This window comes from Mirounga angustirostris, unplaced genomic scaffold (assembly GCF_029215605.1).
Source record: "Mirounga angustirostris isolate CCGP_5_RB_7025 unplaced genomic scaffold, mMirAng1.0.hap1 SCAF_16, whole genome shotgun sequence".
Lineage (NCBI taxonomy): Eukaryota > Metazoa > Chordata > Mammalia > Carnivora > Phocidae > Mirounga > Mirounga angustirostris.
Genome location: NW_026991724.1, coordinates 55,735,300 through 55,756,462, shown reverse-complemented (window position 1 = coordinate 55,756,462; position 21,163 = coordinate 55,735,300). Strand labels below are relative to the sequence as shown.

General features: G+C 40.7%; 1 protein-coding gene across 10 annotated transcripts in view; it reads left to right on the top strand.

Annotated features, from left to right (window-relative positions):
* LOC123856088 (KRAB domain-containing protein 5-like) overlaps nucleotides 1-21,163 on the top strand; it is a 212,269-nt gene that overhangs the window by 104,552 nt on the left and 86,554 nt on the right. For 3 of the 10 annotated variants that reach the window (XM_064581748.1, XM_064581745.1, XM_064581751.1), the window contains exon 7: nucleotides 18,576-18,622. The exons of 6 other annotated variants lie outside the window; for them this stretch is intronic. In XM_064581748.1, coding sequence (XP_064437818.1) covers nucleotides 18,576-18,622 — 47 coding nt within the window. Of the gene's footprint in view, nucleotides 1-16,428; nucleotides 16,504-18,575; nucleotides 18,623-21,163 lie in introns of those variants that run through there. One more of the 10 variants, XM_064581752.1, reaches the window with a different exon arrangement.

Below are 21,163 nucleotides of genomic sequence, written 5' to 3'. Positions count from 1 at the left end.
GGAGAAGGCCGACAATGTAAAAAAAAAAAAAAAAAAAAGGCAAAGTCTTTAAGCAGAACTACAAACTTGCTGAATATCAGAGAGTGCATGATGTATGAAACCCTACAAATATAAGGAATGTGGTGAAGCATTTCATTCATAATCAAAAGTATTCAACAGGAGATAATACATCCTGAGGTGATACCTTAAAATTGTCAAGAATAGTGGTAATGTCTTTACCTGGAACTGAACCCTTACTCAATATCAGATAAAGCATACTAGATAGAAACCTTCATGTAATGGCTGATGAATGACCTTTGTTTTTAATATACAGTATGGAAAGAAAGAGTCTTTATAAAGGATAAAAATATTAAAGATGTAAACAATTGGCTAAGTATGTGCAATAGAAAGACATATCTAAATAAAATCAGAGAATTAACAATAAGTTGTTAATAAGTCAGTGCCATTTTAGAGAAAAATCCAAATTTAAATGACCTAGATCAATCACAGTTTAGCCTTGGACAGGGCAGACATGAGGGGCACCAACCCCCTCCAGAACTGAAAATCTGTGTGTAATTTTTGAGTCCCCAAAACTTAAAACCATTCCTACTTTACCATGGAAATACCATATTGTTGAAACCTTACCTAGAACATTAACTGTTAATCATCCCCTTCTTTTTATGTTGTCTGTATTCTATACAGTATTTTTATAATAAAGTAAGGTGGAAAAAAAATATTAAGGAATGTGTAATGAAGAGAAAACATGTTTATAGTACTACACGATATTTACAAAAAAGAAAAAAAATCTTTGTATAAGTAGACCCACGCTGTTTAAACCCATGTTATTCAATGGTCAACTGTATTTGTTAATAAACCTGAGAGGATCAAGGTGGGATGGATGTTTGGAGAGGGATAATTAATTTCACTGTGTCTCTTTTTTCTTTTGACCGTATTTGAGTTATTTTCTTTTTTTTTTTAAGATTTTATTTATTTATTTGAGAGAGAGAAAGAGAGAGAGCACATGAGAGGGGGGAGCGTCAGAGGGAGAAGCAGACCCCCTGCCGAGCAGGGAGCCCGACGCGGGACTCGATCCAGGGACTCCAGGATCATGACCTGAGCCGAAGGCAGTCGCTTAACCAGCTGAGCCACCCAGGCGCCCCTTGTGTTATTTTCAATAGCAAATATTAATTTTACTCTGAAATAGTCTCATGCTAAGCCTTTATTGCTTGTGTGCATGCAAAATAATCTAGTTGCTGTCTCAAAGGCTCTTGTGTGATAGGGAATTCATACCTACTTTTCCATGAGATTAAAGACACTGTAGGGGCGCCTGGGTGGGTCAGTTGGTTAAGTGTTTGCCTTTGGCTCAGGTCATGACCTCGGGGCCCTGGGATCCAGCCCCATATCGCATCTGGCTCCCTGCTGGGCGGGGGGGGGGGAGTCTGTTTCTCCCTCTCTCTCTGCCCCCCCCACCTCGTGCGCTTGCGCTCTCTCTCTCTCTCGAACGCATGCACTTGCGTGTGCACTCTCTCACAAGTATGTAAATAAAATCTTTTAACAAAATAAAAAAAATAAACACACTGTAAGGTACAATGTGTGACGAAAGTCCACATGGAAATGCTGTTTGTGGTTGTGTGTAAGAGTGATAATAAGCCACAGTGAAGTAAGTATTCAGGGCATTGTTATTTGCATTAAAGTAAAACAGAGGAACATTCTAAATTTTAAATAGTTTTGCCAGTTCCTGTTTAGGAGAATACGGTGGTACTTTATTTAAAGCCTGGATATATGTTCACAGTAGTAATTGATACAAGTCAAGAACATCAGTTATATGGTTGAAATAAAGAAATTTTCATAGATATCTAGGAAAGTATATCTAACATTTTCATAAAAAGGTGGAAAATTACTGTAAATCCACATTTACTCGATAAGTAGCCTCAGTTTGAAAAGCATGGAAGGCACAACTCACAGAGCATTATGTCAGAGAAACAAGAATGGTTCTTGAATGATGTAATGGGTACCTTGACCAAGGATCATACAGTGATTTTTCAAGGGTGTGTTTAGAGTGTGTTTGGACTTAGTATATTTAAAATAATAACACTGAATGGATTTTAATGTGTTAACACTGATGTGTAATAAAGTGTGATCCTGCACCAACCTTAGCCTGCCCCAATTTCGTCAAGATTGCAGGTAAACAGACAGTAACACAAAGTACACTTGACCCTTGGACAACATGGGTTTAAACTGTGTGGGTCCCGTTATAGTCAGATTTATTTATAGTGCAGTGCTGTAATGTATTTTCTCTTCTTTCTGATTTTCTTTTTTTTTTTTTTTAAAGCTTTTATTTATTTATTTGACAGAGGGAGACACAGCGAGAGAGGGAACACAAGCAGGGGGAGTGGGAGAGGGAGAAGCAGGCTTCCCGCCGAGCAGGGAGCCCGATGCGGGGCTCGATCCCAGGACCCTGGGATCATGACCTGAGCCGAAGGCAGATGCTCAACCTACTGAGCCACCCAGGCGCCCTCAAACCGATTTTAAAAGAGCCACCATTCTGCTTTGTTTTTCTGGATTTACGTATTGGGGATATTTCGCATAAATGGGATCATACGCCATGTGACCTCTTGTGTCCCAGCTTTCACTGAGCATACTGTTTTCAAGGGGGATCCTTCATTCCTTTTTGTGGCTGAATTATACTACTCCATTGCACAGATCTACCAAATTTGTTTCTTTTTTTTTTTTTTGAAGATTTTATTTATTTATTTGACAGAGACACAGCGAGAGAGGGAACACAAGCAGGGGGAGTGGGAGAGGGAGAAGCAGGCTTCCCGCCGAGCAGGGAGCCCGATGCGGGGCTCGATCCCAGGACCTGGAATCATGACCTGAGCCGAAGGCAGACGCCCAACAACTGAGCCACTCAGGCGCCCCAACAGTAGGCTATTTAAATAAACTATTGGGGAGTCAAAGTTATACACACATTTTCAACTGCATGGGTTGTAGGTACACCGAACCCCTGCATTATTGAAGGGGCACTTGTAATTGTACTCTCACATCACTAGTGATGATATCACTAATAATCTTTTTTCCCAATGGCCCTAAATCTCAAATTATTTGAAATTAATTTTCCCCACATTTATTTTTATAACTTTTTTGTTTGTTTTGTTTTGTGGTTTTTTTTTTTAGTTTTATTTTATTATGTTATGGATTGTGTAAGACTTTTCTCCCTTTCTGTAACTGCTAGGACATTATGGTGTTTTTATTTTTTTTTAAATTTTTAAATTTTTTAAAGATTTTATTTATTTATTTGAGAGAGAGAGAATGAGAGACAGAGAGCATGAGAGGGAGGAGGGTCAGAGGGAGAAGCAGACTCCCTGCTGAGCAGGGAGCCCGATGTGGGGCTCGATCCCGGGACTCCAGGATCATGACCCGAGCCGAAAGCAGCCGCTTAACCAACTGAGCCACCCAGGTGCCCCCAAACGATTTCAAATACAAGATTGGTTTCATCGTTAACTGACAAATTTCAGAATGTTAGACGTTTAAAAGTGAAGATAAAATGTCTAAATAGGATTGATTTGAGAAGTGCTTTCCAGAGGGTTTGTTACACTTCCACCAACACATAATCCCTCCTTGTTGCAAAGTTTCCAGTTCAGATGTACACTGGACGGTCTTTATCCAGACATCACTTTGTAATACTTATCTCACACAATTCTTAATTTGGAGTAAGGTTTCAAGGTGTTGTGAACTTAAGAAGATTTTATTTTATTTTATTCATTTATTTTTAAAGATTTTATTTATTTATTTGACAGAGAGAAACATAGTGATAGAGGGAACACAAGCAGGGGGAGTGGGAGAGGGAGAAGCAGGCTTCCCGCGGAGCAGGGAGCCCGATGCGGGACTCGATCTCGGGACTCCAGGATCATGACCTGAGCCTAAGGCAGTCGCTTAACCAACTGAGCCACCCAGGCGCCCATTATGGTGTTTTTAATAAGGATGATATGGAAGTATTATTGAGTGTGTAGGTAAACAAATGTGTCATACTGCTGACTTGTATTCCAGTTTGTGTAACTAGACTGCCTGCAGGGATTTGAACTGACTCTGGCTACACCTAATAGCAAATACCCTAGATAACAGTCCCCACAGTCACACGCACATATAAGTTCCCAGTCTGACTTCCTCAGTAGTCTTTGTGAAAGAGTGTCCACTCCCGGGCGCCTGGGTGGCTCAGTCGGTTAAGCGACTGCCTTCGGCTCAGGTCATGATCCTGGAGTCTCTGGATCGAGTCCCGCATCGGGCTCCCTGCTCAGCAGGGAGTCTGCTTCTCCCTCTGACCCTCCCCCCCTCTCATGTGCTCTCTCTCTGTCTCGCTCTCTCAAATAAATAAATAAAATCTAAAAAAAAAAAAAAAAAAAGAGTGTCCACTCCCAGTATATTTACCGTGAGCATCCCTTAGAGAAGACTCCCGCAGAGTTTACCATACTCCACTCATTTTGGGTTGAATCATATATTCTAGACTTGGCCCAGGAACTCCAAAGCACACCAACCATGGACCCTAAGAACGACATCTGCCCTAGTTCCTGCCATTCTCTCTGCCTGCACTCAGTCTTGACCTCTTCATGTTGTTCCCTCAAGGCATATTATGTACATCCTCCAGGAACTAAGAGTAGTAAACTTTATTTCAATATCTTTCTTTTCTTTTATTGAACCATGTCTCACTATCTAATGCCCAGAGGTTCTACTTAACTACTGCCAATTGAACAAAATCACTCTTAATATAAGGCATATTTACAGAATGCTCAGTATTTTAAACATTTTACCCTATATTTTTCGTTGCTTGTGTTGTTTTTGTGAGCATACAGAACACAGAGATTTATAGTTTTGACGTGCACAGAGTTCAATATGTTATATTGAGCTAAAGATGTATTTGGAGTAAAAGAACTAACTAGGAATAAGTAAGTGTGTGTGTGTGTACCTGTATTTTCAGAAGGAAAGGGAATATTGGATCCAGTGAGATAATTTCCAAATTTCAAAATTGCTGATTGCCTAGCAAAGACAAATATTATAGATATCATAATGGGAATAATTTTCTCTGCATTATATAGGATTTATTTCTCCTAAATCTCTTGTATGTTGGTTTGAGAATCTCCCCATGCAAATCTTGTCTTGTCTATATGGCTATGACTCATATAGGATCTACTCTGTTTTCCTTGTTCCAGTGTTCAGGAAGTGTTGCTCAGTTGGCTTACTCACAGATTTGTGAACAGTTTGCATGAAATGACATGGGTTCAAAATTAATTTGAATGTGGGCTAATTCTACAGTGAGTATATTAAATTCTATATAGTTGAATTGATCCATTTCTTCCTTCTGATTGGAAAGAACCCTAAGCAAGATTTCTTTAGTTATTCTTCTTTTCTCTTCATGGAAGTGACATGATCCAAGTTATGTACTATAACAAGTTTATTAGGTGAAAACTTGGAAACCTCATAAGTCATGGGTGGTCTTAACCTATATTTGAAGGGACCAAACATGGGACAGTTTTGGGTCTTAGTAGATGTGCTAAAGTTAGGAAGAAAACAATCTTCTATTACGAGGGATGATGCAGGCCAAGGTAGGAGAGGAAAAGCATCTAGTCTGACGCATGGATTTTTCATGTGGGGAAAGGACATCTGTCCAAGGCTGCGCTCTTGACTCTGAATCTAGAAAGATAAATTTTACTTGTTTTCTTTCTAAATTATCTCCAGTTCTTCTGTCTCCTCATCTCCATTCCAGGGATGTAGGTATCTCGGCTGTCCTTCCTTCTCGGCTGTCCTTCCTTCCTGTGTAATGGCGACCCCATTGTCACTGCTCTCTCCATCCAACATAAGCCATTCAGGCCCTTGTAGGTCCTTAGGAGTAGCTTGGAATTTTCAAATTCAATGGTAAATGGTTGGTAACAGGTTCATTTGAAGCTATATCTGAGATGTAAATACAATGTTGTCACCACTTCACTGGAAGAACAGGAAAATGCCATCAGTGGTCCACAGGATTAATTTAGGCATCTGGCACTGAGAGAGTTGTGAGGGCAGATAAAACATGATGTTGATACAGTTCGAGTGGAAGATAAGTCCTACTAAAAGCAAATATGGAGAATTCTTGAAACGTGAGTAAAGATCTGGTAAGGAGCTCCCTTTGGTCACTGCAAAGTCTTTTTTTTTTTTTTTTAAAGATTTTATTTATTTATTTGAGAGAGAGAATGAGATAGAGCGTGAGAGGGTCAGAGGGAGAAGCAGACTCCCTGCCGAGCAGGGAGCCCGATGCGGGACTCGATCCCGGGACTCCAGGATCCTGACCTGAGCCGAAGGCAGTCGCTTAACCAACTGAGCCACCCAGGCACCCGGTCACTGGAAAGTCTTAAGAAGCTTTTGGTGATGAACAAATGTGACAGAGATGGGGACTTGGGAAATGTGGTGGTTTTTTGGAATTGAAGGAAGTCAGACACTTTCCTCATGATTTCGTGAATTTCCTGGTGGCGCAGAGGACCAGTTCCAAGAGGAACTGTTGGATGGCAGAGAAACTGTACTTTCCCAGGCCCAGATGTGTGGTGGTGGATGGAGAGGGGGTATTGGATGATTTAAATATTATAGGTATTGCTTTAAGATGTCACATGACACAGTAGATCGTGAAGATGATGAAGGCTGCTGGACCCTAGTAGTCGGAACCAGCCAGATGTGTGTTGTGGTTCCACAAAGCCCTGGTATCCCAGGAATATAACCCCAATATAGGTCTGATCCAGTATAGATGGGTGACCTTCCAAGGATGCTGACCTGCAGCTGCAAGGACCTCCCTCTGAACTGTGTTCGAGGCAGTGATTAGTTGGGAAGCAGGGCACCAGTCACTGGCAGTGAGTATTTCTGCCTCAGTCTACCCAGTTTTTAGGCTAGCTGTCCCAGTGTTGTTTCACAGCTCATGCTGTCCTTACACCCATCTTGACCTGAGTAGAGAAAGAATTTTTATCACTTGTAGAAATTGGTAAAATGAAGTTGTGTCACAGTGATATTCACATTTGACGTTTGTTCAATTCAGGGATAATAATTCATTTTCGGTAGCTATTATTTGGTGGTCACCTAGATCATGAGAAGACTGCGGTATATGTATAGAAAAGATGTTTATTGGGGTGCCTAGGTGGCTCAGTCGTTATGCATCTGCCTTCAGCTCAGGTCATGATCCCAGAATCCTGGGATCGAGCCCCGCATCGGGCTCCCTGCTCGGCGGGAAGCCTGCTTCTCCCTCTCCCACTTCCCCTGCTTGTGTTCCCTCTCTCGCTGTGTCTCTCTCTGTCAAATAAATAAATAAAATCTTGGGCGCCTGGGTGGCTCAGTTGGTTAAGCGACTGCCTTCGGCTCAGGTCATGATCCTGGAGTCCCGGGATCGAGTCCCGCATCGGGCTCCCTGCTCGGCGGGGAGTCTGCTTCTCCCTCTGACCCTCCTCCCTCTCATGCTCTCTGTCTCTCATTCTCTCTCTCTCAAATAAATAAATAAAATCTTTAAAAAAAAAATCTTAAAAAGAAAAGATGTTTATTTTGTGTTATGTATACAGTGAGTAGGGAGATGCTCAGATCTGATAAAATGGCTCAGATATCTTAGAGGGTACTCTGATTTTTCCATTTCTTCTTTCTGGTATTTTCTACCTGTAGACATTGTGCTTATACTTGCTCTCTCATGGCCCCAGGATACCTGCCCTACCACCAGGCTTTAAACCATGATCCAGGCAGCAAAGGAGGCAGTGTAAGTCTCATAGGACTTAAGAAATTTGAGGGTTTTTTTTTTTTTAATTACTTGAATGAGAGAACGCGGGAGAGCACAAGCAGTGGGAATAGCAGAGGGAGAGGGAGAAGCAGGCTCCCCACTGAGCAGGGGGCCCTATGTGGGCTCAGTACTGGGACCCTGGGATCATGACCTGAGCAGAAGGCAGACGCTTAACCGACTGAGCCACGCATGCATGCTAGGACTTAAAAAAGTTGATTTGAAGACTTTCTGGTTTTTTTCGGGGAAGGTCATCCTCCCCAGGGCACTAGTCCCTCCATGCCAGTAACCAGTACTTTGTCAGTTTCCAGTCTCAGTAGAAAGATATCACTCTAGCACAGGTGGACATAGGAGATGTTTGCGAAGGGCTCTTGTTCTCTGAACTTTTTCCCAGCATCTGACAGAAAGGCAATCACACTTTGCCTTGAAACCAGACGTCACAAAAATCCCCTGAAATTTAGAGTATCCTTAACCTTAATGCACAGGTCTTTTATTCTGCCTGTAAATGGCGTGCTGATGAAGAGCTGCTTAAGCCTGCAATTATTTATGGTCTTATGGTAAAATCATCAAATACAGCATCATAGTGAGAATGCTATATTCAATCCCATTTTAATATATAATATGTATTAATGTCTTGAATGCATTTCATAACTTGATAAAGTATTTATGTAAGTTCCAATTCACTTTAATTTGGATTGTTTTCATTTAGGAATGTGAAGAGAAGTGTTATTGGGCGTGATCTCAGGAAGCTCAAGGAGGGTATTGAGAGAAGGGAGGCATGGAAGTGGAGGAAGCCAAGATAGAGTGTGTTAGAGTCGGATTCATTAATGAATAAAGAAAATATGTATTGTGTATTTTGTGCGTGTGTGTGTATGTATGTTGTGTTTGTGTGTCACAACAGTAACATGACCACAAGCACAGAGGGTTTCTCAGAGTGACTTCTGTTTGGGTAACTCAGGATTGACTTGTGACTTAGTTCCTGCAGAGGTTGTCAAATGTAGCCTGAGTCAGAGTCACCAGAAGTACTTGTAAATCTTGGATTGCTGTGCCTTGCCCCACATTATCATGTCAGTGGTTCTGGGGTCCAGCCCCAAAATTTCCTTTCCTGTATGTTCTCAGGTGCCTGTCTAGGTAACACATGTTGAGAACCCACGTCTGGGGACACGTTTATAGTTGTGTTCTTCAGGAAGGGTATTAGCCTATGCAAAATGTAGTCAGGTACAGAGGTGTGTAGTCTTGGTTCTCCAGGTGTGAAAGTGGACTCATGTGTGCTGGGCCTTTCCTGTGTTTCTACCTTGGACACCTGATCTCTGGTTCTGGTCCTTAGTACTCAAGTGAAAGCCATTCATTTGCATGTGTTTGGTTTGGGCTGGAGTTTTCGCTTTGAAGTCTCATGGAGGCCGATGTGTATAAAGACTTCCCGGGGAACAAGAGGAAAGAGAATCCAAGCACAGGTCACCTTCTGGAAGGGCATTTGACCTGCGTGCCTCATGTTCATGTGTAGGGTGTCCAGGTTCAAACCCTGACTCTACCAATATTGAAATGATCACTATACCTTCTTTTAACTATTTTTGTCAATAAGAGGAGAATAATATTAGCAGGAATACATTAAGATAGATAAAGCATTAATAACCATGGGACATACATGGTACGTACTATGCAAAGGAATGTGTGAGACTTCAGTAAATATTTTTGAATGTAGTTTTCATGAAAAAGGTAGCCCAGAAGTCACGTTTCATGCTGAATCCTCTCTGTTGGAATGCAAATACTGAGCCTTGGAATAGAACCAAATAGCCTGTGTGCATTTGAAAATTGGAAAGATTTCTCTGGTCCAGATTTTTCTTGGAATCCTTCTTCTTATGTTCACAGAGGGCAGACATGTGTCCATTGGGTACTGTGGGCTCCTGCGTGTTTTCCAAGCCAATGCTTGCAAGTCCCTAATCAGGTGGGACCATGGATTATGCTCAAACATTTGGCAGGACTGAAGGCCATTCTCTGTTGCTGGGCAGTACGATAGGCTAGGCTCAGAGACTGCCCCAGGTCACTGTTCAAGCTCCCTGCTCATGCAGAGAGAGGTTATGCTCAACACTTGGGCAATGCTGCTGGCTTGGCTCTCTCTCCCGTAGGCATGTGACGTAGGCTCTGCGGTTGCCCAGGATTGCTGGGGCGGGGGTGACTAGAGGCTATGCTCAGCAGTGGGAAGGGACTTCCAATTTGCATACTTGCTCAGATAGAGCCCAAGAATGTCCTCCATGCTCTAGTTCACCCTGTTGGCTGGAGACCCAAGTCAGGCCCAGCTGCTGACAAATTTCCTTAACCAGGTGGGTTCATCTCTGTTCTGCAAGTGGGCAGTCACTGTGATCTCTGATTGGGTGTCGCTGCAAGGTGGACTGTAGTCTGGTCTGTCAGTGTTTTAAGATCTGAGCACTGGTTGCTGTAAGCCCTACCCACCTTTCCATGCCTCTATGATCCCCAGTGGTCCAGCACCACAGATTCCTCCAGGAATCCCCATGAGGCCAGACATAGGTGGGCCTCCCAGGAAGCAGCTTGCCATTTGGAGAATGCTGGATGCCCACCACCCTCTTTTTCTTGGTGGAGGAATTAATAGTTCCAGGTGGTGAGTCATGGTAGGGAACTGTGCTGGCCTGAGGCCAGGGGTGGGGGCGGGGGAAGTAGGTGCATTGTGGTCAATGTGAAATTAACCCTTAATTAACCTAAATTAACCTCTTAACCCTTCTAATGCTGTGCTTGTTGATCTCTGTGGTCCAGGGGGTGTTTCAGCCTCACACCTCAGTACTGAGATTTATCCAGCGATGTTTTATGTGAATAGTTGGTACTTGAGCTTATTATGAGAAGTACTGATGTGGCAACTACGTATTTGAGCTTTTTTTTTTTAAGAGAAGGTGAGAGACATGTGGGAGAGGCAAAGGGAGAGAGAGAGAATCCCAAGCAGGCTCCATGCCCATCATGGAACTGGATATGGGGCTCAATCTCACAACTCTGAGATCATGACTTGCGCGGAAATCAAAGTTTAGACACTTACCTGACTGAGCCACTCAGGAGCCTCTGTTTCACCATCTTGGTGATGTCAACCCTTTGTGATGATTATGTTAATCTCTCATGAGCTAAAAATAAATTTTTCCCTATATACATGTATTTATATGTCTATATTTTTATATATGTGTGTGTATAAATATGCACACACATATAGATTATGTTATCTTCCAATTTGAATATTGAAATGCTGTATATTTAGATATTGAAAAATATCACTATGAATTACAGTGACAAACCCCGTTAGTGTTGAGGATTTTAATATATGATATTTATATTGCCATACCAGTTGTTTGATTGGTTACCACTATATGGGGTGTTTTTATTTGTTTCTTTTTTCCAGTTCTTTCCTCCTGTGTTCGTTATGGCTTTAGGAAAATTCCAGTGGAATATATTCAAGCAAAGTTTAGTGTTACCAGGAACATTTGGTTTATTTATGTTTAATATTCTAATGAAGATAGTGGGGTTTTTATTTACCAAGTTTTTTATGCTTATCCTTACACCCTATTTTTTCATTATTTGTTTGCTATGTTGTCCTGTGTGTATTTGAAGAAAATAATTATACATTTCATTCTTTTTCTGTGAACTTTGTATACTCAGGACTATATTGCTTCAGCTAGAAATGAAAGCAAGCTTTAGAAAAAAAGGCTTTTTAAATATAGTCACAGTGTGAAATTACATCCTTTTAATTTCAACTTGTCAGTATATGTACATTGTGATACTTATCTATTTACTTACCTGTTTTTTGATAGTGCGTGCTTTTTTTTAAAGTAAATATGTGGAAATCATAAGTAAACAGCTCAGGGGAATTACACAAACTGATTACATCTGTATAAGCCACTGAGATCAAGAAACAGAATATTATTTGTCCTCTAAAATTCCCTTTGAGCTCTTCAGTAACTTTCCCCAAAGCTCAGCACTCTTTTAACATGTAAGGCAAGAGATTGCTGTCCCCGTATTTGTACTTAATATAAAAGTTTAGGCAACAGGAGCTCTTTTGTATTTGGCTTTTTTTCTTTCCATCTATTGTTTGAATTTATCTGTATTCCTGCATGATACTGTGCATCATTCATTAGAATGGATCTATCCAATTCCATTGTGAATATCAAATGACTGCATCATTCTACTGTTACTGGACAGGGGGATGGTTCTCAGTGTAGGACTATCATGAACAGTACTGGCATGTAAAATTGGTAATTTGTCTTTTAGTGAAACATGTACAAATGTCTGCTGCCCATATATGTGGGAGTGCATTGTTGGTAAATATGTTTAGATATGTTCACCTTTTAGAGATACTACCAAACACTTTGCAAAAATTTTGTACCAATCTTCACACACACCAGCAGTGTATGGGTTTCTGGTTTATCCACAGATTTTCTGAGACTTGGTAGTTTATGTCATTTTCACAATCAGCTTCTGGTTGCTATGTGATGTTACCAAGTGGTGGTTTTATTTGCTTTTTTGTTGTTGTTCTTGTTTCCTGTTAGTATGGAATTAGGTTAACCTTTGGATAGTCTCCTTTTCGAAGTGTCTAGTTAGTTGTCCCTTTTTACTGTCGTGATTTTTTTTTTTAAGAGTTACTTATTTTTTAGACAGAGACAAAGTGGGAGGGACAGAGGGAGAGAGAATCTGAAGAAGACTCCACGCTGAGCATGGAGCTTGACGTGGGACTCGATCTCATGAGCCTGAGATCACGACCTGAGCCGAAACCAAGAGTCCCACACTTAAGGGACCATGCCACCCAGGGACCCCAATTGTTGTGATATCTTTTTCTTTAGGCTTTGTAGTTATATATGTATACTGAGAATGAGTCCTTTGTCTTCTTTCTTACTCTACCTGTATTTTTATCTTTAGAGATTGTGATTCAGAGAAGTTCTTATATTTTTTTAAGATTTATTTATTTATTTGAGAGAGAAAGAGTGCGTGCACGGGGAAAGGACCAACGGAAAGGGAGAGAATCACAAGCAGACTCCAGCCAAGCCTGGATCTGGATGCGGGGCTCTATCTCATGACCCAAGCTGAAATCAAGAGTTGGACGCTTAACTGACTGAGCTCCCAGGTGCCCTGAGTTCTTAATTTTAATGTAATCCAATTTTTCATTTCACCCTTAATGGTTAGTGATTTTTCTCATTTTTAGAAATCTTCTCTCATACCAAGACCACAGAGATAGAATCCTTTGTGTTTTTCTAAAAAAAAAATCATTATCTTTACAATTTCAATCAGAAATCTATGAAAAATCAATATGTTGCATGGTTTGTGTAGTAAATTGAAGTTTTATATTCTTTTTTCCCCATCCAATTTGAGAACAAATTGACATGTATTCTGAAAACGTTCTATTGTGCTTTCTTTTCATTTGCTTGCACAACTCTTCACATGCATTAACATCACCACAGTCTTGGAGCAGACTTCTGTGATCTGTCTCCATCTTTTCCTGTCTCTAGTGATGTTTAGCCATCTCCCAGGACCATACACACAATGTCAGTTTTGATGTCATGCACCCCTTTGCTCTGATGAATGATTATTCCTATTTCCCATAGCAGAATGGCCTCCAGAGGCTTGGCAGTAGCAAAAATTTACTTGTTATAGATTGTAGCTGGAATCTTGGCAACCTGATAGCTGGTTTACCATTACCTCTCTCCTTACTTCACTGGAGGTAAAGTTCTACAGGTTTTATTGCCAGACACAGGAGTATAGTGAACTCATTGGTCATTGTCTCTAAAGGAGTCCCACCCACAGTGACAGATTTTGGGTGAAAGTGTTTCTGCCACGGTTCTAGATACACACTTATTTGGTATGTTTACGGAGTGGCCAGGGGTGTGTTCCCTGTGGTACAATGTGTGCCTTGGGTGTCTTCCAGACCATTAAGATTAGCTGCTTGTTAGAAGGAGCTTAACGTAGAAGCTTCCAGGTACGTTGAATTTTTCATTTTCTTCTGTCACTGCCAAATAGGCAGCAAAACAGCATACAGGAAAATGAATTTTGGATACTGTCGTGAATAGCAGAAGAAAGTCATACATTTGGTGTGTACAGCATTTTTATTCCTTGAAATCATGGTGTGAGCTCATGATCTGGATCAGAGGTTCCTCGATTTTCATCCAGTAGAGGCACACATAGTAGGTGAAGTGTATCCATAGGATCGTTTCCTCCAGATCTTCACCTATGTTCAGGGCCACCCAAAGTATTTTTTTCCATGTGACCACCTCTGTTTTACTTTACACCATCTCGCTCATCTTTTAGGCCTGTGCTTTAATATTCTCCCAATAATGGTTGACAAACCCCTCTGCCCGAATCCTGTGCCCTAATTTCTATGTGTTTTCCATTGTTCAGTCCTTTTACTGTAATAATCCATGATTCCAGTGTATCCATTATGTACTTTGCCTGGGTAAGGAGTACCATATCCTCTCATCCTGTACATACCTCTCGTACCTGTAAGGTGTAAGCTTTCACACAGTTTAGTGTTTATTTACCTATGTCCCTTAGAAAGCTCACTATAGAAATTTAAGGTAGACCCTCAGGGGTATTCGGATTTCTTCACCTGGTTGAATGCAAGACACATGGTGACATTGCAGAAGTGAATGATACAGCTCACCTGATTCTTCTGTGTGTTTCATTCTTTTGCTGATCATAGCCTTGGAAAACGTTTCTTTTTTTTTTTTTTTAAAGATTTTATTTATTTGACAGAGAGATACACAGCGAGAGAGGAAACACAAGCAGGGGGAGTGGGAGAGGGAGAAGCAGGCTTCCCGCGGAGCAGGGAGCCCGATGCGGGGCTCGATCCCAGGACCCTGGGATCATGACCTGAGCCGAAGGCAGACGCGTAACGACTGAGCCACCCAGGCGCCCCTGGAAAACGTTTCTTGATGCAAACTGAATAGATGTTATCCCAGATCCTGTGTCAGATTAATGAATGTTTAATGAGGTGGTGTACACATGGGAAAATTAGGCAAGAGCTATGCCAGGGTCAAAGTTACTGGTAGATATTGTTGGGAGATGATTCTCTATGGTTTTAAGTTTCTCCATGTGTTACGGATGGAGGCACTGAAAAAAAATTTTTTTTTAAAAGATTTTATTTATTTGAGAGAGAGAATGAGATAGAGCACGAGAAGGGGGAGGGTCGGAGGGAGATGCAGACTCCCCACTGAGCAGGGAGTCCGATGCGGGACTCGATCCTGGGACTCCAGGATCATGACCTGGACGAAGGCAGTCGCTTAACCAACTGAGCCACCCAGGCGCCTGGCACTGAAAATTTTTATTCTAATTGTCATTCCATTGATGCTTGTGTATAAAAAGGCTTTGGACTATAGTGACAGTATCTGACTTTTGGGTAGAGGACAGATTTGTTTATTGTACGAGAAAATATGTCTCTTTTCATGACAAAAGTTTGGACAGATATGCTAGATGTTCCTCTAAGATATTGGGGTTTCCTATGCTCAGAGTCTCACAGATAGGACACAAACCCACTGCACGTGCAGCATCTACCTGTAGGAAGTGTGGGTGGGAGGCTGGCAAGTGAAATTAGTGTGATCAAAATGATGATGTTTGCTGAGTCAGGAGCCATAAGATGCTTGGACTTTGATCTAGGAGTCTCCTGTCTTCTGCCAGCACTGGAAAATTGTTAGAGTCCAACTAGTTATATTACGGAATGTGTGTAGTCATGGAATTTTTATAGTTCTCAGGGTTGTTGATGGACTTCATTCAAAAGAAAGAAATACAGGTATACATTTATTTATTTATTGGTTCAACTACTTTCTTCAGAATTTGCATGTAAAGAAAGCTAATCCTAGGTATTCATGGTAGGATTTAGATTTAGGAATGCAAATTTATAAATAACACAATGGATAAAATGTAAATTGTGGAGGAGAGTGTGTGTAGCCGGTTGGAGAAGTAAATAGGAGGACATGGGAAAGCCTAGAGTCCCCACAGGCTGAGCAACCCGGGAGGTAAATGGAAGAACAGTAATTTTTGTTAGAGCTTCTTAAATTGTTTTTCCCACAAGGTGCTCTCTCTCATTTCTCAACCATTAACATGTATGTAATAATGGCCACATGTCTCATGAAGGCTTTTCTGTATAAGTGAATTCTTTTGGGGATATTGGAAAGGGCAACTGATTTTCCTGGCTGTGTTGATTTTAGGCAAAGTCAATTTTTAGGAGGAGGCTCGCATGGGAAACAGAAGAGATTAAGTACCCTGAAGCAGTGGGCATTAGTAAAAGTATAGGGAAAACTTGGTACTTTTAAAGACTATGGAATCTGTGCGGTCCATGCTAAGAAATCCACTGTTGCCCCAGAAGCAGATTGTTCCTGTATTACTTGTCAAAGTGGGAGCTATTTCCAAGAATATGTTTGGCATGGCGACTGGAAGAAGGAGAAGTAAAAGGAGCCCCAGGGAGGAGTGGCGGATCCTGTTCACCCTGCAGGAGTGACATTAGGTTGAATGAAAAGTGAAGGGAGGGAAGGACTCCAGGCCCACCTCTTTGGTCCTCTTCCCTACGTTGAGGGACTCTTTGTTCATCTTCTCTGATGCAGACCTGGAATTTTGTGTAGAGCATACATTCTCAAGGTTTGACTGCCCGGAACTGGTAGGGTGCTTCAGATTACAGAAGTATTTTTTGTTTTTGTTTTAAGTATATTTAGTGCTCTTCATTGAACTGAAGCTGGATTCCATGCAGCCTTGATTCAGTCTCTTGGTTCCCATGTGAGGTGAGCCTCCTCCTCCTTTTTCTCCACCACCTAGAAAGGAATCATTTTTATCACTCTTTGGTTAAACCTGAGAGATAAATGAGGTAAGGCCTTGAGCCATAGATTCAGCCCTGGTGTTAAATGAACTTTGCCTATTCTTCTTCCACTTGACTAGATCAATGACTTTGTGTTTGTTTGTTTGTTTGTTTGTCTTAAAGGTTTATTTATTTATTAGAGAGCAGGGGGAGGTGCAGAGTTACAAGCAGACTCCCTGCTGAGCCCAGAGCCCTATGCGGGGTTCCACATGGGGTTTCACCGGGTGCTCAATTCCAGGACCCTGAGTTCAGGACCTGAGCTGAAGTCAGTCTCTTAACCAAGTTAGGCACCCAGGCGCTCCTAGATCATTCACGTTTGTACACAGATGTACCTTGCTATGGGCCCTCGCAGGTTAGAATAGAAGAACATCATCCTTGAGAGACAAAAATTGGAGAGGACATCGGTCAACATGAGGACTAGGACTTGTATCAAAACTCCCAGTCCATCTGTGTTCCAGGGGAGAAATCCCACAGTGTTTGAGGAACCCTTGAGGACATTATGAAGTGAGGGCAGGGTACCTACAGGAGATGAGTGTTCCACGATTCTTGTACATCGGTTAACCTCCCATGTCTGGGTCTCTGGAAAAGCCTCTGTGATTGAGCTGATCAAAATGCAGAGGAGCCCGTGAAAGCCTGTGATCACACACGAAAGACATAGTTTACATATACTATTCCAGATTACAGTGTCTGGGTCCTATATGTGACTTGATATTTGAATAAAATGGATGTTTTCAGGTTTCCATTTAGATTATGATTTACTTAGTTGTTGTTTTAGACATTTATTTCTTAGCACTTGTTATGCTTCCTTTGAAGAACCTTAGGCACCTGACACCAGTGTGACCCATTACAGGTTCATGCACTTCATTTCCGCTGTCCTGTATGTCACATTCCTCCGCTATAAGATTAGTAATTTTTCTCAGTTATCATCACATACCTTGGGAGGATTTACTGAAAGACGTGCATAAATCATCTCATTTAATCTGGAAACTCCCTTCTGTTTCACTTTGTAGTCTGCTTTCAAAGTGAAGTCTCTCTCCTGAGACCAACTCTTCCTTAGCATTTCTCTGTTGCTCTGTAGAAGGAAAGCATGCATCATCTATGTTCCACTGCCCTAAAATTTTAAAATATAACTCGGCACAAAGGTAAATGAGCAAAAACTTTCAATACTATAAGAGACTCCAAAACAATAGGTATTTCATTTCTATCATTGTGTGTTTGTCTCTGTGGTGTGTTTGCAAGACACAAAACCCTTCATCCACAAATAGATTTGTAAATTTTATGCCCCTGAAGACATTTCTTAGATTCAAGGACAATAAAAACATTTTGATCTATCATTTTTATTCTTTTTATTTTTATTTGTAATTTTTTCTGTGTTATGTTTTAGCCTTACCTCTTTTAGTTGATATGTTCTGTGATTTAATCATGTTTGCATTCCCATTGTCACTTTGCAACCTACTGTGAACCTTCTTTTAGAGGTGCCTCTGTATACTGGTCTCTGTTCCTCTTACACGAATTCAACGTCAGACAATCTGGGTAAAACTCAGGCTCTACTATTACTGAAGTTTTGCCAAGATATTTTTTTGAAAGATGAACAGTTCTACTCTTCACATAGGTTAGTGTGGATTCATGGGTGAATTTTTGAAAAAATGTTAGAATGTTACATAGTGGGTAGTATATGTTCAAGAAGAATTGTTTCTGTTCTTGATGTTAGAAGTTGTAATTTCTACAATATCCTCTAAGTTCAAAATCATTCATGATTTCCTCTATTTTTTTTTTAATTTAATATTGTGGCTCTTGAACTAAGATGTTGGCATCACTTGCTAGCTTGTGGGGAATATGGAAACTCAGACCCAACCTAGAAATCCAAATTAGAATATGAATTTTAACAAGATCTTCAGTTAATTGTCATACACATTAACACACTCTCCCATTAGTCTATCCCTATCTTTATAGTTCATTATTTTGTTAACTGTGTCTTTGTAATATGTTTTAAATCAGGAACTGAGGTGCCACCAATGAACTCTTCATTTTCAAGATTGTTCTGGGTATGTGTTATCCTGTGACATCCATATGAATGTTAGGAGGGGTTTTGTTCTTTCTGCCAAAATTGGCATTTGGATTTTGCTAGAGACTGCATTACTTTCAATGTTATGTTATTATTTATTCTGATCTGTATTTTGTTTATTTCTGATTTTTCTTTGTTACTTCCTTCCGCATCTAAATATCAGTGATGTTCCTTCTTTTCTAGTTCGTGGTGGTATAATATTAAGTTGCTTATTTGAACCTTTTTTTTTTTAAGATTTTATTTATTTATTTATTTATTTAAGACTTTATTTATATGACAGATAGAGACACAGCGAGAGAGGGAACACAAGCAGGGGGAGTGGGAGAGGGAGAAGCAGGCTTCCCGCCGAGCAGGGAGCCGGATGCGGGGCTCGATCCCAGGACCCTGGGATCATGACCTGAGCCGAAGCCAGACGCTTAACGACTGAGCCACCCAGGCGCCCCAGTCCCAGATATTTATTTTATATAAAGGAACAGTGAGCATATTTCATAATTTCTGTGTTTATTATTATTATTTTTTTAAGATTTTATTTATTTATTTGACAGAGTTAGCGAGAGCAGGAACACAAGCAGGGGGAGTGGGAGAGGGAGAAGCAGGCTCCCCGCCGAGCAGGGAGCCCGATGCGGGGCTCGATCCCAGGACCCTGGGATCATGACCTGAGCCGAAGGCAGACGCTTAAGGACTGAGCCACCCAGGCACCCCTGAACCTTTTTTCTTAAGCATTTAAGCATAAGAAAATTAAAAAATGGAATGTCTACTAGGGAAAATTGGGAGAAATAAACAATATAAGTGATGATAAAAAAATGAAAGAGCATAAAAATGAAAATAAGGATTCTATAGGGTTTTCTTTTTTTTTCTTTAAGATTTTATTTATTTATTTGACAGAGAGAGACACAGCGAGAGAGGAACACAAGCAGGGGGAGCAGGAGAGGGAGAAGCAGGCTTCCTGCGTAGCATGGAGCCCCATGCAGGGCTCAATCCCAGGACCCTGGGATCATGACTTGAGCCAAAGGCAGACGCTTAACAACTGAGCCACCTAGGTGCCCCTCTTTAGGGTTTTCTATTGATCATGTCATCTGTGAACAGAGATAGTTTTCTTTCTCTTTTCATTTGGATTCCTTTTATGTATTTTTTCTTGCCTAATTGTTTTGATTAGAATATCTAGTACTATGTTGATCTGGAAGTGAGGAAGTCTCTTTATTACCTTGTTTCTGATTATAGAGTTTTCAGTCTTTTACTATCAAATATGTTAGATATCTGCTTTTTGTACATATATGGCCTTTATTAGGTGGGGTTAGTTTCTTTCTATTCCTACTATTGAGTATTTTTAATCATGAAATGGTGTCCCGTATGCTCACATTCTTGTTCTACATGAATTAATATGATGCCATGTTTGATCTTCATCCTATTAATGTGCAATCTTAAGTTTGTAGATTTCGGCATATTGAAACACTTGAATTCCAGGAAGAATTCTCACTTGGTTATGTTGTAAAATAGGAAAATGTGCTTTTGATTCGGTCTGCTTCCTTTTATTGTGGCATTTACATGGCTATTCTTTAATTTAGCAATCTGTAGTTTTCTTTGCTTACAGTATCTTCCTTGGCTTTGTTAACATGGTAATTCTGCTGTCACAGAGTGTTGATAATTTCCCTTCTCTTCACCTCTTGGAAATGCTGGAGGGATTTGAAGTACTTTCTCATTAATTCTACTAATTCATTACTTTGAATTATCCAGTGAATTCATCTGGCACAGGACTTTTTCTTTGTCGGGCTTTTTTTTCCCCTTCTTTTTCAATCTACTCAGTAGTGAGAGATCAGGGTTTTCGTTTTGTTTTGTTTTAAATTCATGATGGAGTCAGGTAGGTTGTACTTTTTTAAAAAATTTATACACCTTGTTTGGTTATCTATCTCTGGGCATATAATTATCCATCATCACCTCTTTTTTTTTTTTTTTTTTAAAGATTTTATTTATTTATTTGAGAGAGAATGGGAGACAGAAAGCATGAGAGGGGGGAGGGTCAGAGAGAGAAGCAGACTCCCCGCCAAGCAGGGAGCCCGATGCGGGACTCGATCCCGGGACTCCAGGATCATGACCTGAGCCGAAGGCAGTCGCTCAACCAACTGAGCCACCCAGGCGCCCCCATCATCACCTCTTATAATTTTTTTATTTCTATGGTATCGGTTATACTGTGTCTGCTTTCACTTCACTTCTGATTTTAGTTGGTCTTCTCTCTTTCATTCTTACTTGATTTAGTTAAAAGTATGTCAATGCTTTTGCTCTTTTCTGCAAACCAACTCTTCCTATTGTTGATATTTTTCTGTTTTTGCTATATCTTATTTTATTTGTATTTTAAGTTTAAATTTAGTTCCTGCTGCTAATTTTAGGCTCAATTGGTACTTTTCCTGATGTTTTAGGTATAGGAAAGTGATGTGTGCTCCACCATGACAAGATTACAGAACTGTATGTTAGGCTATGTTACGGGTATATGTCTGCAAGTTTATGTGTCCCTGGAGGAATGAAG